Consider the following 17,250-nt stretch of genomic DNA (forward strand, 5'->3'; position numbering starts at 1 on the left):
AAAGAGATGCTCAGGAAATAGAAACTAAACAAAACAAAACGAAACTAAGAGAAAGGGAAGTTTTTCCTAGTAGTAATAGATGGTTTTCATAAAGCAAGTTAAGTGTACTTGCTATGTGACGTTTACTGAGCCTGATCAATTAAAACCATCGGAACTCTGAGATAAATGATCCTTTTAAAATATGTTAGGACTATAATAGGACACTTTAAACATTATTCTGAAGACAAGAAATGGTTTTTAGCTCAGGTCTCGGGAAATGGATGTAAGGTGTCTGGCCAAGTCCTCCTTCTCCCAAGAGGGTGGCAGGGACACTGTCTTTCTGAAACAGGGGGCCTTGGTCAGGCTGCTGGGGTTTTCCTTTAAAACTGGACTCACTCTCCACCCCAACTGAGAAGAGCAAATGGTTTCAAGGTCTGGAAGGCCCCTACCATCGTCCCCAGGGAGAACCCACCTGCTCGATGTGCATGTTCTCCAGAAGCGCGCTGTGGGGCTGCAGGGTCGGCAGGGCGGCCTCGTCCTCATCTTCGTAGTAGCTGCACGTGCTCTTCCTGCGTTTTGCCTCCTCGACCGTGATGATCTGAAACAGAGAAGCCAGGTAAACCAAGAAAAATGATATTCTGGCTTTTCCTTCACCTGCTATTAACAAAAAGGACCTCAGGTACACGATTGCCTGTAACCAGTAGGTTTAGCAGCAGGACATAAATTGAGCCAAGACTCTTGGGGGGAACGGCTAATAATAATCTCGATTTCAGAGAAAATGCAGAATTTAACGCAGTGTGGCTGCAACACTTAATATGAACAAATTAAGTCACAAGTTTTCCAGTTTTGTTACTCTCGGCCATCAGGTAAGAATTATGTATAATTTCACAAATGATTCAACCCTTGAAATGCCCTGAATGATTCTCCAGTAGACTGCATCTAAATTTGAATTATTAAGGGGGTAATTAGAGATCATACTATGAGTAAGTCTTCTATAAATAGGGAAATTGGGAAGATTAAGGATAGCTTTTTAATCAAGACTCCTAACGTTTCCTCTCAAGGCCAGGCACATAGCAACCAACAAGCAATTATAGTAACAGTGAATGATAAACATCTATGGAAAATAACAAAACAAAGAGGCATCAAGCTTTAGTCTAGATTATGTTACAATTCTTTATGGACAGTTCAGAAGCCATCAAAGTAGTATTTCCTTCAAAGCTGAGAACAGAGGCACGATGTTGGCACACACCATTTATTTCATCCTAAATACACTTGTCAAGTTCGAATCTTTTCGCTTCTCTGAAAATCTGGATAAGTCACCAAAGTATTTTGAAATTGAAGGGTATAGAGAGAAGGTAACTAATATACTAAAATACCTGAGTACAATGGAATGATTTTTGCATTATAGAGAAAAAGCACTTACGTTACCTTAGTGAAAATTTGCCAGATAATGACTACTCAGTTTCCAGAATGCTGTCACCTGAGCCTGATTTATTGGCCCTTAAATTTTTATCGTTTTCTAAGGGGCATTTACTTAAAGAACACACTGTCAAAGAATCACAAATTCAGCATTTTAAATGTGTTAGGTAAAGCACATGTTTGGGGGGACCTCTGCATTTAGCACAAGTACAAAATGGGGCTGCAGAATGAAAAAATAAAGTGTGGAATTTTGACTCCAAAGGAAAAGGGCAAACCACATTGGTGTCTCTCTCCAAAGTGAATAAAAGATCTGCTCTGGCTGAGAAAGCAGCCTGATCCTTTCTAATTAGAAAGCATTTCAAAACATCTGAGTGGCAGAGCGCAGAGGGTCCGAGGCCACCTGATAAGCTATCAGGACGCCAACATACCTTCACAAAAGGCTCTTGGTCCGGTCTGGCACAATAGAAAATCTGAATGTCTGGAGGCAGTCTTCGGACTCGCATGGTGAAGGGGTGGGAACCGTCTGCTTGCTCTCTGAGGAGGAACAGGTTTTTTGCCTGTCTGCCTCCACAGCACTGTTACAGCCACGGGGAGCTACAACTCCTTATGCAGTATCTAGTTTCCTGCATGACTGAGTTTCTGTTTCCCTTAGGAGAGCGTTCAATATTTCTACAGGAACACACCCAAATTAGGATTTCGAGCAAACACACACTTCCTGTTAGGCATAGCTGTGAGGCTGTAAAATGACACTTTCACCTTTGAAATGGTGGTGGTTTCCTAACAGCACAACAAAACCTCATTGTTGTGCGATTTTTTTCCCCCCTTCTTCTTCATCTTGTACTTTTCTTCCCAACTGTCCTCTGGCTGCCTGAGCTAGCTTTTTCTAGCCCTGCCTTCTCAGATTTTTTTTTTTTTCCTGCACCTCTCTGAAGGGAAATCTCCATTTTAAAACTTTGAGTGCACGCCTGACATCAGTTTGAATCTCAAAGGAAAGATGAAAAGGAGGCTTTACTGGAGGTAGGTTCATTACATTGAGAACAATGGCGTTTCACTTCAAGACCCTGTCGTGTTTGTTGGGTATGAGAGACGTCAAAAAAGGAAGAACATCTGGTTTATATGAAGCTGAGAAAAATGTTACTTTAGATTCAGTTTTTCAAAAGAGTTGGCAAAGTAAAATTTACCTTTTAACCTTTCAAAATATTAATCTTAATGACAAATAAGCATGATGAGTCTTCCTCTACTGCCCAGATGAGATTTCTAGGGCTTGGAGAAAAATGCAGATCGCTATTGGATCAATTTTCAAGGATCTTTCTGTGAGTTTTCCAGGTCAAAAATGGCCTTTTGGTACCCCTGGGGGATTGAGCGCCACTGCATAGATCATCCCAGGGGGCATGAGGCTGTGGAGGATATTTGGTGACCAGTCTCAGGTTGGCCAGAACGTATTCTCAGTGCAAGAGTCTGGACCCAATCTAGCGCAGAAGCACTTGGACCCTGTGCCAGTGAGTTGTCATGCCCTTCAGTGCCTGACGCTTCGCGACAGCTAACGTTTGCTGAGTGCTTTCTATTTGACCCCAAGTGCCAGCTGCTTTGCAAGGCATGACACAAGCAATTACAATATATCATTTGTCTGTTTTTCAAATTAGCAGAAGTTTTGAGAAAGGAATAACAGTTAATGAGGCTTTCTGTTAGCAGAAGCACAGTGAGAAGGGTACTCCTCACATGTCTGGCAAACTGTCATTGTATACAAAATTAAGAGACTTAAAAAGTAATGCCCTTATGCTAAGTAATTTCACTTTCAGGAAATTAGGAAAAGAGTCAGAGTTACACATCATCTCATCCTTGTGAAAAACTTGAATGAACACGATTTCTACAAGTGGCGGAATTGTGAAATTTTGATTGAGGTTTAAAATATGTAACCATTAAAACGAGGCTTCAAAATCCTTAAATACGATACAATTCTCACAAGATGTCAGGTAAGAAAAGCCAGATACCAAACTATACATAAAAATGATCTCATTTTGCAAAAATAAAGAGACTCACTCTCCCTACCCTTAACCCCTAGAAAACACTCTATGATAGAAAGAGTTTAAAAAATGTACAAAAGTGTTGTGTGGTTAGATATTATTTTAAATATGTTCTGCATTGTACTTTTTTATAGCTTTCAAATTTAATATAATAAGCAGGTATTTTATAAAATTAGGAAATAATGCTTATTTAAAGAGCTTGTTATGGAGGGTGGACTAGTGGTTGGGGTGGCTGGAGGTGCCCTTGAAAGGGTGCAGACAGCTGACTAGGGCGGTGGGCCCCACCCCCCATAAGATCAGAATCCACAAATTCTAACTAGAGATGACTGAGGATGAAAGAGAAGAATCTGGGATGATATTTAGTTTTCTGACTTGGGGCACCACTAATTAAGATGGGAAGGCATGAGGACAAGCACATTTGGGGGAAGATGACGGGACTTTATGGACATGCTGAGGATCAGACACCTGTTAGGGGAGTGAAGGTTCCTCTTCCCCACCCACAGAGGAGAAGCAATGGGATGCCTGGGGCCCGGCTTTAAGGTAATGCTAGTAAGCCAAGTCTGCTCCTGCACGGGAAGGAGCCTAGACAGCATTCTTCTCCTCATCTTACTTTTGGACTTTCTTGTCCACGTGGCAAGAAACCGGGATAACAGTCCAGTCACCTCTGTCTCCAGGTATCTCTTCTTTCCATGTGCCCCAAGTGTTAACAAGAGCACTAGGGTCTTGGAAGAGCCCACCCCATTTCTTCCTCTTCCTCCGTCCCTTCTTCTTTTCTTCCTCTTCCACCACAGGTCTAGAGGCACACCTTCTAGAGGGATGTGCTCTCTCTTTTATCCTGCTCAGTGGCTCAGTCTGAGAGGCTCACTCAAGCCCACTCGACTCTAGCCCGGGAAGCAGACTTTTCTCTCTCCACATGCCTCCTTAGTGCCTTTTCCTCTGTGTGCTGGTGGGCATGGCCACTTCTGCCACTGGAGTTGTCAGGAGCTGAGATTCAAGGTTGGGATTAGTGGAAAGAGAATAGGCCTAAACGAGGGCTGTTTCAGTTCAAGATAAGGAAAGGACTGAATTCCCAGACCTAGTCAGGAAAGGACTGAATTCCCAAAGCAGTTGAAACCCTTTCTCTAGGCCTCTATACTGGGGCAAAAGACCATAGCCTCTACAAGAAAATACACCTTTCCTAGCTCTGCTTCCTCTGTGCACATACCTCACGGGGGCCTCTTGGGCACAGATGGTTAGGTGAGGAGGACAGGAATTGATATTCCCTGATACCTTAGCCAGAATGCCCATGTCACACCATCTCTGCCTCGTGGAGACCCAGGGGTGCCTGTGGGGCATCTATGTGCTTGAGAGCAGCAGCTTGGAAAGAAGGAAGCATGTGAAGCAGACATGTGGGAATCCGCAGCATAAATCTCAAAAGCTGATGAGCTCATCCAAGGAAGATGTAATAGATGAGAAGAAAAAAGAGTCAGAGATAAACCCTTGGGGAACACCATGAGAAAAGGAACAAGCAAAGTATATTTGGGGGACTTCCCTGGTGGCCTAGTGGTTAAGAATCTGCCTTCCAATGCAGGAGACATGGGTTTGATCTCTGGTTGGAGAGCTAGGACCCCACTTACCCCAGGGCAACTAAGCCCATGAGCCACAACTACTAAGCTCAAAACTACTGAGCTCGTGTGCCACAGCTAAGACCTGATGCAGCTAAATATAAATAAATATTTTTTTAAAAAGTGTACTCAGAAAGACTGGCCAGAGATAGAAATAAAACAAAGCAAAACAGAAATGATAAGAAAAGCCAAGGAAAGTAGAGTCTAATAGGCTTGTGCTGTGCTGTGCTAAAGTTGCTTCAGTCGTGTCTGACTCTTTGTGACCACATGAATTGTAGCCCGCCAAACTCCTCTATCCCTGGGATTCTCCTGGCAAGAATACTGGGGTGGGTTGCCATGCCCTCCTCCAGGGCATCTTCCCCACCAAGGAATCGAACTTGAGTCTCTTACATCTCCTGCACTGGCAGGCGGGTTCTTTACCACTAGTGCCACCTGGGAAGCCCTATTTTTAATCAATGGTTTCAAACAAGAATGAACAATGTGAAGGCAAACATGCACACAAGCCAAGTGCGGGGCCACAGACGACAGAGCTAGGAGCAGTGGGCTGAGGGAGCACAGGAGGAGCAATTGACTGAAAGCCTCGCAGCACTGACCAGTGAGCTGGACCTCTGAAGGAAGACAGGAGCCTGCCGCAGCAAGCTGTGTGTGCGTGCACATGAGGGCTGGGAGTGAGTAAATGAGAAAGGGACGAGTGAGGCACACACATGGAAGGACCAGGCATGTCAGAGGAGTTAGACCCAAGGGGCCGGCCTCATCACCCTTCACCGTCCCCGTCTCACAGAGCGCCAGTCTTGGAAGATCTGACAGCCGCTTGATGAACCTACATCCAGGTAGGGAGTGTTGCTGGAGAACACTCACCGCCCGCCACCCCCCACTGCAGCCTGATGCCAGACCCCACCTGGGCCTTCAGTAGCAGGCAGCCATCCTCCTGCAGCTCATCAGTTGGCATTATTCCTAGTTTCTATAGCTCCTACTCAGACCTTCTCCATATTTCTCCAAGTCCTCCCTTCTTCATGTCTAGGAGATGCCCCCTTCTGCGGTTACCAAGAAATCATCAAATGAGCAATACCACAACTTATACAATACCTCCACTGAATCTGCATTCTATTCACACACATCCTATTCTTTTCTGCTGCCTGAACACCTAAGACCAATCCTATCCCCACCCCTACATTCCCTGCCAGTTCTCAGGGATCTAGTCCCTGGCTTATGCCCTCTCTTATTTTATCTGCTGAACCGTCTACTCCACTGTTCCTGCTGACCTCTTCCGAAAGGTTAAAGTCTCTCTCATGAGAAGGAAAACCTCCCACCCTCACATTCTCTCCGAGCTTGCCATCTCATTTTTATTCTCCAAAACCAAATTTGAGCCCACATCCACTAGCTCCATTCACTCACCCTGGATACATTCACTGAATGTTAGAAGCTACATTTTGAAGCTGCCACTTTAATGAATCTGCTATTTTGCTGAAGTCACCGACTACTACCTTTGGTTTTAGATCCAAAACACAAACCTTAGTTCTTTCCTGTTGACTGATTCCTGTGATCAGAACACAGAGCATTTTTTACTAAACCTAATCTTCTTGCTATGCTCCTTATCACAATGAAGGGCTGATACCTCGATCCTTCCACTTTCCATTCTAAACACCTAAAAATCTAAAGAGATCAATCTCGACATCTTTCTTACTTTCCACATGTAATTAATTGCTCACAAAATCCTCTTTCTCCTCCTATCTTTCAAAAGCGCTCAGTTTCCTCTGTCGTCACTGTCATTCTTTCAGCAACTGCTCGCTCTCAACAGTGACTACTGCAAGAGCTTCCTAGCGTGTCTTCAAGTGTTGTCCAATTCCAATCAACTGAACATCTGCCGGCAAGAGCAGGCTCTCCAAAATGCATGTCTGTATTTACTTCTCCAGGCTCAAAACAGCTCAGTGCCTTTCTACTGCCCTTAGGAAAATGACCAAACTCTTAACAAGCAGTTCATAGGTCCTCTGTGATCTGCCATTTCATTATCTCCAGCTTCATTTCTTGCCACTCCCTCAGCTTTGCACTCTGTGAACCAGCCACACTGAACTCTCTATTAGTTCATCAAAAGCCCCACACTCTCTATTTCTCCCTTGGGTCATTCCTCTGCACAGCAGACTTTTCTCTCTGGCCAGAACATGCTCTGTGTCCCACTTCCACCCCAGCTGCCTGTCCCCCCACTTCTGATCTCAGCTCAGATTATTTCTCCTGGGTCACTTCCTTTGATCCCCTAGCTCCATTCAGGTGCCTGGGTACATGCTTCCATAGCCTGTGGCATCTCGCCTATAATGGCAATTACTTCACTGTATTGTAATGATTCTTTACCAACTGAGCTATCAGGGCTTCCCTCATAGCTCAGTTGGTAAAGAATCCACCTGCAATGCAGGAGACCCTGGTTTGATTCCTGGGTCGAGAAGATCCGCTGGAGAAGGGATAGGCTACCCACTTCAGTATTCTGGCCCAGAGAATTCCATGGACTATACAGTCCATGGGGTTGCAAAGAGTTGGACACGACTAAGCAACTTTCACTTCACTTCACTATTGTAATGATGTATCCATACTCCTTGATGGTAAATTCTACTTAGCCCATCCATTGTGCTCCTAACATGAGAAGGGCTTGCTAAGTGCTCAAAAAATAAATTATGAATGGTTTTTCAGGCCAAATTAAGAAGATTGACTTTCATCATGTACGTAATGGGGACCCTGCATCAGTTTCAAAAAAAGGAAGTGAAATGACTGGCTGGTAGGTGTGGTGATAGTGTCTTTCTGATACACAAAACCAGTTTCAAACAGAGGAATAAGGTTTTTCCTCATAGGATTTCAAAGGTGCACAGGAAATCTTAACTTCTTGCCAGCCAAAAAGTGCTTGGATTTTGGACACAAGAACATTTTGTTCGTGCTTTGTACTTTGAGGACGACAGTCTGACCCTCTTGAGTCTCACCTCCCAGCTCTTGGTGCTTGGGTCACTGAAGAAGTTGTCGATCATATTCAGTTCTTCTTTCTCCACCACCACAAAGCCTTGCTCTTTGGCATCTTTCCCATAGACGTCAGGCGACCATTGGACAAAGAACGTATACAAGTGATCCACCCTGAAAAACACGTTTGCCATAGGGGTTAACACCAAATCTACTTTCCTGGCAGGCACTAGTAGGAACTTGGGCACGTACAACTATCTTTTTCCTGCTTAGCAAGTCCATGTTGCTACTTGGGAAATCTCCCATGTTGAAGACAATCTCTACTTGTGCATTCCAAATTTGGAAAATAAGTCAATAAATGCAAGCAAAAGTCCACAGACATTGAGAAAAATGTCTTTCAATCTGAGGAAAAGATCAAAAATGACACTTAAAGGTACAAAACACAGTGAAATATTTACACCAAAATTTTTTTTTCTTCATTGGATCCTCATTTATTGGATTTTTCTATTCACAGGGGAAAAATTGACCTGAAACTTTAGATGGGAACAAAGCAATATTCCAATGGCTCTTTATGTAGACTGAAACATATCATAATTTTAATAAAATATCTTTAATAACTAGAAAATATCAGGGATAATACTAGCTATCATTTTAACATTAGAAACAGATTTAAATTAACCAATACTAGGAATGCAGTCTTGCCTTCAATATCTCTGTTCTCTTATACATATTTAACATCTGAAGCATCTCTCCAGACTTAATCAGCAGAGAGGTGGCTAGTTCCCAAGAAAAGACCGGGAGCTCTCAGTCTTAGCACCCAAAATATCCCCCACCCCTCACGCATGTGAAAGAGTCAAAAGCTCTCTGACCTGCAGCCATCATAGTGGAGGTGTAAAAAATAGATAGGATCAAATGATTCTTAAAGTCTTTAATAATTACAGAATGATAATTTCAATTTGAGTCTCCTGTTTGGCACAGGGCTAACTCATTGCTAAGTTTAGAAAAGTTCTAACTGTAAAAATATTGTAACACTCTTGCTGTAGACTGAATATTTGTGTTCCCCTAAAATTCATATGTTGATATCTAATCCCCAAAGTGATGGTATTTGGATGTAGGACCTTTCAGAGGTGCTTAGGTTATGAGGCAGAGAAGGCAATGGCAACCCACTCCAGTACTCTTGCCTGGAAAATCCCATGGATGGAGGAGCCTGGTAGGCTGCAGTCCATGGGGTTGCAAAGAGTCGGACAGGACTGAGCGACTTCACTTTCACTTTTCACATTCATGCATTGGAGAAGGAAATGGCAACCCACTCCAGTGTTCTTGCCTGGAGAATCCCAGGGACGGGGGAGCTTGGTGGGCTGCCATCTATGGGGTCTCACAAAGTCGGACACGACTGAAGCGACTTAGCAGCAGCAGCAGTAGGTTATGAGGCAGAGCCTTCATGACTGGGATTAAAAGACCCCACAGTGCTGGCCAGCCCCCTGTGCCACGTGAGAACGCAGTGCAAAGACAGCCATCTGTGGAACCAGAGCAAGCCCTCACCAGACACTGAATCTGCCAGCACTTTGATCGTGGACTTCCGAGACTCTGGAACTGCCATGAATAGACCTCTTCTTTAAAAGCCACCCAGTCTATCATACTCTGTTATAGCAACAAACTGAAGGGTTCCCTGATGGCTCAGTGGTAAGAATGCCCTGGCCACTGCAAGAGACTCAGGTTTGATCCCTGGGTCAGAAAGATCCCCTAGAGAAGAAAATTGCAACCCGCTCCAATATTCTTGCCTGGAGAATCTCATGGATAGAGGAGCTTAGTGAGCTACAGTCACACACAAAAGAATCAGACACAACTGAGCAACTAAACAACAACTGAGAAATATTAATGGGATTAAAACACACAACAAAAATGTCACCGTAATTCTAACATTCCAGTGGATCCAACTGCCTTTAGGTTTCTATAGTCCTATCCTGTTCTTGATCATATGTACAAGGTTTTCTTTCCATTGTTATCAGGGCTAAGACATAATTGTTATATGTAACATTAAATAGTGCATATTTGCCATTGCTGCTAATCTTTGTACTGACTTGTAATGGCTGCATTTCTCAGAAGTAATAAACCATAATTACCCAAATCCCTATGTCCTTGGGATATTTAGCTTGTTTCCAATTCTTTTTCCTTGATTATACAAATAACATTGCAACGAATATCCTCATGATCCATGCCTTTTGTCATCTTTTGAATTATCTCCTCAAGATTAGTTCCCAAAAGAGGGATTATTAGGCCAAAGGGCATGGTTTTATAGCTTGTGATCCATCTTAACAAACTGCTCTTGAAAGCCTGACTACTCTGACAGGAGCATTGCAGTTTGCATCTAAGGTAACAATCTTGCTTATCCTTTTTTTTCTAAATGTATTTAATATATATTTTAAGTTTTACCCCACTGATTCTGTATTTCTTTGAGTGGTAGTGGGTTGAACATTTTTCAAATGTTTGCTTCCTGGCTGCCTTCTATGAATTGGCTCTGTGATTGTGGAGTCATTGTTTTTCTTTTCAATATATGGGAGCCTTTATATAATGTAAACATTAACCACTACCAATTGTTTTTCTAAGCTGTTTTTTCCCTTTTATAATAATTATGTCTTTTCTTTCATAATATAAAATTCTAATTTTCATATATTTTAAAGGTATAGTTCCTTTGAGAATTCTACTCCTTCAAAACAAGGGAAGTTGGCACCCAAGACAAGGTGTATATCAGTGTGCTATGATATGCTAACCGTTTCTATTTTTTTCTAAAAAAAAAAAAAGAAAGAAATACAGATATATGTTATAACTGTACATGGCTGTCATAGTTAATTTTATATGTCAACTTGGCTAGGCCATGGCCAGTCTTTGGTCAAACACGAGTCTAGATGTTGCTGTGAAGATATTTCTTTTTAAAGATGTGATTAACAAGTAAGCAGCCTTTCAATAAAGCAGATTACTTTCCATAATGTAGGTAGGCCTCATCCAATCAGTCAAAGGCCTTAAGAGAAAAAGACTAAAGTCCCCAGAGAGAGAAGGAATTGTCTCTAGATGCCCTTCAGGTTTGTGACTACAATATCAACCCCTCCCTGTTCCTCTAGCCTGCCAGCCTACCTTGCACATTTTGAACTTGGCAGCCCCCATAGCCATGTAAGCCAATTCTTTAAAGGAAATCTTTCTCTGTATATGTGTGTATTCGACATTTATATACATAAAATATACATTTATATACATAAATATACAGACATTTATATACACCTACACACACACACACATCCTCTCAGTTCTGTTTCTCCTGAGATCCTTGACTAAGACAGTGGACAACTCTGAAAAGCCATGTAAGAAACTGAGGTTAATGGTTATCTCTGGGGAATGGAATGAGGTAGAAGAAAGATACATTATATATATCTTTCCTTAATTTTTTGGACTTGATAGTACATTTTTATAATTTTAAAATTAAAATTACATTTAAAAAAAGCAAATAATGAGAACTTTCCATCTTACTCATATCCCTGTCCATCACCTTCTGGGTCCACCTTTCCCTGCTTTAGGTGACCACTTTATTATCTCCTTGTGTGTTGTTGTGGTGGTGTTTGTATGTTGTTCATCGTTGTTCAGTCGCTGTCGTGTCTGATTCTTTGCGACCCCATGGACTGCAGCACACCAGACCTTCCTGTCCTTCACTATCTCCTAGAATTTGCTCAAACTCATGTCCATCGAGCTGGTGATGCCATCTAACCATCTCATCCTCTGTCACCCTCTTCTTTTTCTGCCTTCAATCTTTCCCAGCATCAGGATCTTTTCCAGTGAGTCAGTTCTTCACATCAGGTGGCCACAGAATTGGAGCTTCAGCATCAATCCTTCCAACGACTATTCAGGGTTAATTTCCTTTAGGACTGACTGGTTTGATATTTATAACTATTTTTATAGCTAGAAATAAACATGAATATCAATTCTTTTCCTCTTTTGTTTCTATGAAAAACAGTACTATTCTCTAGCTTTTTTTGCTTAACAGTAGAGCCTGGATATCCTTGCACAGCAGTAGAGATGGCTTCCTCATTGTTTCCTTTATAATCACACAGTACTTTACTGTGTGGATTTACCCTAGTTTATGTAACCGCCCTCTAACCTGGTCACCTGGCTTGTTTTCCAGACAATGCTGTCATAAACTATGCTAACTTGGTTAGCATATGTAACTATGTAACTATGCTTACTCATAACTATGAGTAACTTGGAACGTCATTTTTGCAAGTGTTACAGATAGAGCCATAGGATGTATTCTCAGAAGTGAGACTGTGTTATCGAAGGAGCAATTCACTTATGGCATCGTTTTTTGCCCTCCCACCAGCAATATGTTTGCTCTTTTGAATCTCCAAACTATTTTTATCACATAATATGACACTTCCTATTAAAAGTTAACTTAGAAACAGTACAATAAATCATGACCCTGGAAAGGTTGATAAGTATACAATTCTAACTCTTTCTGAGTTTTCTAACACTTAAAATTTAGTCCATCTTAAGTGTATTTTAGAAAAAGAGTTGAGAAGCAAATGTGCTTCACTCTAACTTTTGTAAAAGGACACATTTATTGCATGCTTACCCACCTCAGATAAAATGGCTTCCTAAATATACGTGGGTTAGCTTATTTGTGAGAAAGAAGAAAGTAGTTCCTGATACATGGGAGCTCGTCTGCTCCTATCAGCCAGGTCCCAGTGGTAGAGGAGCTGGCCTAGCACTCCCAGCTCAGCTTTGGTAATCTCCCGTTGAACATAAACAATTCCACAGGACATTAACATCAGGCAAAGACACTCTATGACCACGATGAATCATGACAGAGATGAGACTGCTGAGGTCTTATATCTGAACACAAACAGTGTCCAACCACAAAAATGACCAAACATCCCTCTAATCTGGCTAATATAAATGATTGTGCTACTTCACCAATTATGGCATTAGCCTCTCTAGCTTTCCCTCCCTCAATATGGGATTTCCGCTTCTAATCCAGTGTAACGTCCGACTTAAAGTTCTCCTTCGAATCACCTAACATACATCCTGTGACCCCTTTCTAGTACCCTTTAACTAGAAAGGGCCCTAAAATGGCCCTAAGTCCCATGCATTCTACTTCAATACAATAAGTCAAGCCAGCTCATTCAACTTCAGGGGTGTTCCTGGTGGTCCCTGGCTGCAGGGCATGGCTTCCTTAAACAATACTCCCTGTGCACCCACTATGCGCCAGTGACCCAGCCCTGGAGGAGCTATCTTCTGGAATATTAGGGTTGGAGATATAAGGTATCATTTAATCCAGCTGAATGGATTAAATGGAATGGGAATGAGGGCGTTGAAGTCTACTATCAGCATCACAGCCAGGACCAGATCTCCTGAGGTGACAATCAGGGTTCTTTGAATCACATTGCAAAGTTTTCCCCATATGTACCCTACATTGATTTCTGCATTGGTTCCCAGTTAACGTCCTGGTTATGACACAAGACACATTTTCTTCATCATTTTTTGAACTAACTATCCATGAAGGACTGCTCCTTTATTTATCCTCTAACAGGTTACTCTCAAAGGAGAAGGCATTGTACAAGTATAAACACTGAAGAAGCCTCCTAAGAAATGCTAGAGGCTCATGCTGGCATATGTCCCTGTGTAAGACTGCAAGGGAATGAGGGATGAGGCAGAGATTCAAAGTGAAGATTTTATTTTTATTATAAGAAGATTTAATATAATTTTATTTCTCTTACAAGAAAATTTATAATTTTATAAATTATAAATTTTCTTATAAGAAAATATAAATTGTGACAAGTGCAGGTCAGTGAAGATTTTAAGGTGAGTTCCTATCTCAGCAATTGCCAGTCACTTCCCTTTTTGGTGACCAAGACAATAAATTGCTTGGGAAACCATTTGAGCAATTCTTTTTATTATACAGATTCAAGGTGAGTAGGACATATTATTTTAGAGGAGGGTAGAGTTGAACAGTCCCTGTTTGATGACCACAGCTTATTCCTATAACCCACTGGGCAGGTGGGTGGGACGGAAGATCCATATGAGGGCCAAATGATTTCCTAAGAAGGAGGAATCTCATGCCCAATACTTTCTTTTTCAAAGTTCAACATTATCAGAGCATCTCTGTTGAATTAAGCTGGTCCTAATAGAGGTAAGCTCTCAGAAAAGGATAATATCCCCTCTCCTACCCCTTCCTGCTGGAAGAGAAACTCTTCAAGGGGGTGGGGGGAACAGTCTGATCTAGACTGATGACCTGGGATCCATATGCACGCCATGGTTATTTCAGGAGCAGATTAATTTGGGCATGTTGTGTTGCTGATGGAAAAACTTAGGTCAACCCACTTGCCACAGTGGGCATAAGATGGAAAGAAATGGCTACACATGTCATACATATGTGTGTGTGTGAGTTCTCTTTGTTGTTGTTTACTCAGTCACCACTGAGTGAAACCCCATGAACTGCAGCAAACCAGGCTTACCTCTCCTTTACTATAAGATCCCTAGGAGCTATAACAAGTGAAGGGCTGGGGAGGGAAAGGTGAGTTCTGGCACAAAGTATTCTTGCCACCATGCACTTTTCTCTCTAGAAGAACTATGTCAACCTGGGGCAAGAATCTGCGGAGACCAAGGAAGACAGGTTTATTCCATTCTCTTCTCTAGGGATGGCTGGATTTCCTGAGAGGTGAATCAAGCCTCTGGGATTGTTGGGTGACAGAGTGGCCTATTTTGTAGCCAAGTCAAGAGCAGCCAGGGCCAGCCCTTTAAACTGGACAACCCCTGGGCTTGCTGAACTTACCACAAAAGGAAGTATCTAGAACGGAGAGGACAGGCATTCTCAAAATACCACAGAAAAGAAGGTCAGTGTCAGAAAAATTTTACTGTTAAACAAAGAAGCAACCTTATGTTTTAAGCAATGCTGAGGAAATATATCAGCTACCTAAAAGGAAAAGATTGGATTCCCCGCCTTGAGGACCTCACATTACACAACAGCTCTAAGAGTCAAGTGTTATTAGGCCCAGTTTAAAGATCAGAAAACTGAGGCTCCAAAGACTGAATGATGTGCCTGAATACCCCATCACTGGAAATGTTCCAGCCAGTCTAAGCTGACTGCCTTCTCTTTCATGAATGCTGAGCCCCAAGGGGGATGGTGCACTTTTGCAACTGTCCAGTCAAGGGTCTCATAGAATGGGTCGGCTACTTCCTTGGTTTGGGGTTTTATGAACGAAGCTTAAGTAGGTGTGAGATGCCCTGAGTGACCCTTAGGTCACATGGGGGCACACCCCCCATACCTCCTCCTCCACACTTCCACGCACTGCACACAGCACTCAGCTCCAGGCCTGGGGAACATCAGGGCAGCCTACTCTGCTCAGCCACACCGCTGGGAACGGTTCTCCGCTGCCTGCAACGGGTGTGCAACAGCCCTGGACAGCCTCCCGCCTCTCTCAGGTGGCAGGCTCTCTGCCTGCAGCCAACAGTCTCCCCAGCCTCGAGAAGCCCCAGGGGATACAGGAAACCTCCAAAATAGGTTGTACAACAGGCAACCTGCTGGGAAGTGCTTGAGTCTCTTCTCTCAGATGCCCAGGACCCTGGCACACCCCAGCGTCCCTCAACCATAGCCTCCCACATGTAAAACCTCCTCATTGTCTCACGAGGAGAGGTTTTCACACTATGCCTCTGAGGGGAAGCAGGGGTGAACAGTTAAAAAGGCCCATTCTACAAGAGAAAATTAAATCTCATTTGGAGCCAGTTTGATTGCTTCATTCTTTGGTCCTTGGAGACCAAAGAGAAGAGGATGTGACTTCATCTTTTTTCTCCTTCTAGATTAGAGTGGCCCTGAGTTTATTTAAGTTTCTATAACCTAATTCCTGGAACAGTTCTTTTTGGCCAGCTTAACTGGATTTTCCTGGTGGTTAGTTCCCAGAACCGAATCCTGCCCTCTGGAAACAGGCCTGAAGTTCTGAAAACCCCCTCCTTGTCCCTCTGCCCTCCCCTCGCCCACGTGTTCCTCACGACCACGACCCTGTCAGTTCTGCTCTCACCTTGACCCTCACCCCTCACCTTTCCCCAGCATCAGCCCCTTGGGAATTCACACACTTCCAGGCCAGTCTTTGCACGTCACCCCAACCAGGGCCTCCTAAGGGCACACAACTTTCATCCTCCTGTTGCGCCTGCCCTTCCAAACGCCTATTCACAGAAACAATCATCTTTCTAACTCCTCTAGTGAGACGATGGATGTTGCTGAATTTGCTTATTGGAGCTTAATGGGTCCACTACAAGTCAAGGGCACCCAACATGTGCCAGAGGAAACCCGCCCTTGTGGGGCTCTCTACTCCCCTCCAGCGCCTCTCCACTGTGGCTCCTCCAGTCAGCAGCTATTCCAGATTCAGCCCTCAGTCCAGATTCGGTCTCTCTTCTACCCACCCTGCCTCTCAGAACAGAGGACTCTCTGTTGTACCATTCTAATAAGGTGTTCCCCTCTGGCCCCTCTTAGTAAGCTTTCTCTTCAGAAGAAGTAACTGCTCTCCTGTTTTAACCCTCCTTTCAGAAATTCAGACAGTCCCACCGCTGAGCGGTCTCCCTCCATTATTCCCATCTCACTTCTCCACTGTTTTATCTCCTTCATCTTAATCCACAAATTTACTTGCACTTCCCCATTCTTAAAAATACATATATAAGCCTCTGGGACCTCCCTGGTGGTCCAGTGGTTAAGGCTCCGAGCTCCCAATGCAAAGGGTATGAGTTCGATCCCTAGTCAGGGAACTCGGATCCCACATGCATTGCTTTGTGGTCAAACAAACAAACAAAAAAATAAGCCTCGAGATTTTGTTTCTAAGGCTTCCTTCCCATACCTCATCTTCCCTTCAGGTTATATTGTTAACATTTGGGTTAAACATTTTTTTCGCAACTCCTTTTTATTCCTGATTCTATTAACCTTCTAGTATATGCCCTTTGTCCCAGGTGGTGCTAGTGGTAAAGAACCTGCCTGCCAATGAAGGAGACATAAGAGACAAGGGTTCGATTCCTAGATCAGAAAGATCCCCTGGAGGGGGGCATGGCAACCCACTCCAGTATTCTTGCCTGGAGAATCCCATGGACAGAGGAGCCTGGCGGGCTACAGTCCATAGGGTGGCAAGGAGTCAGACACGACTAAAACGACTTAGCACAGCACAGAAGAAACCTGCCTCAGAAACTGTGTGGATGGAGGCAGAGTTTTTACATCCTGTTCCCTCCCTCACTACTTTAGTGAAGCTGACTTCCTCAAACTT

The 17,250-nt window shown here is 43.3% G+C and overlaps 1 protein-coding gene across 5 annotated transcripts in view; it reads right to left on the minus strand.

Moving 5' to 3' along the window:
• Positions 1-17,250, minus strand: part of NCOA7 (nuclear receptor coactivator 7) — a 159,054-nt gene that overhangs the window by 9,646 nt on the left and 132,158 nt on the right. For 4 of the 5 annotated variants that reach the window (XM_055534963.1, XM_055534964.1, XM_055534960.1 and 1 more), the window contains 2 exons: positions 7,990-8,137; positions 452-577 (listed from right to left, as the gene is read on the minus strand). In XM_055534963.1, the coding sequence (XP_055390938.1) occupies positions 452-577; positions 7,990-8,137 (274 nt within the window). Of the gene's footprint in view, positions 1-451; positions 578-1,826; positions 1,948-7,989; positions 8,138-17,250 lie in introns of those variants that run through there. The other variant, XM_055534965.1, reaches the window with a different exon arrangement.

The sequence above is a fragment of the Bubalus kerabau genome, chromosome 9 (genome assembly GCF_029407905.1).
Source record: "Bubalus kerabau isolate K-KA32 ecotype Philippines breed swamp buffalo chromosome 9, PCC_UOA_SB_1v2, whole genome shotgun sequence".
Lineage (NCBI taxonomy): Eukaryota > Metazoa > Chordata > Mammalia > Artiodactyla > Bovidae > Bubalus > Bubalus kerabau.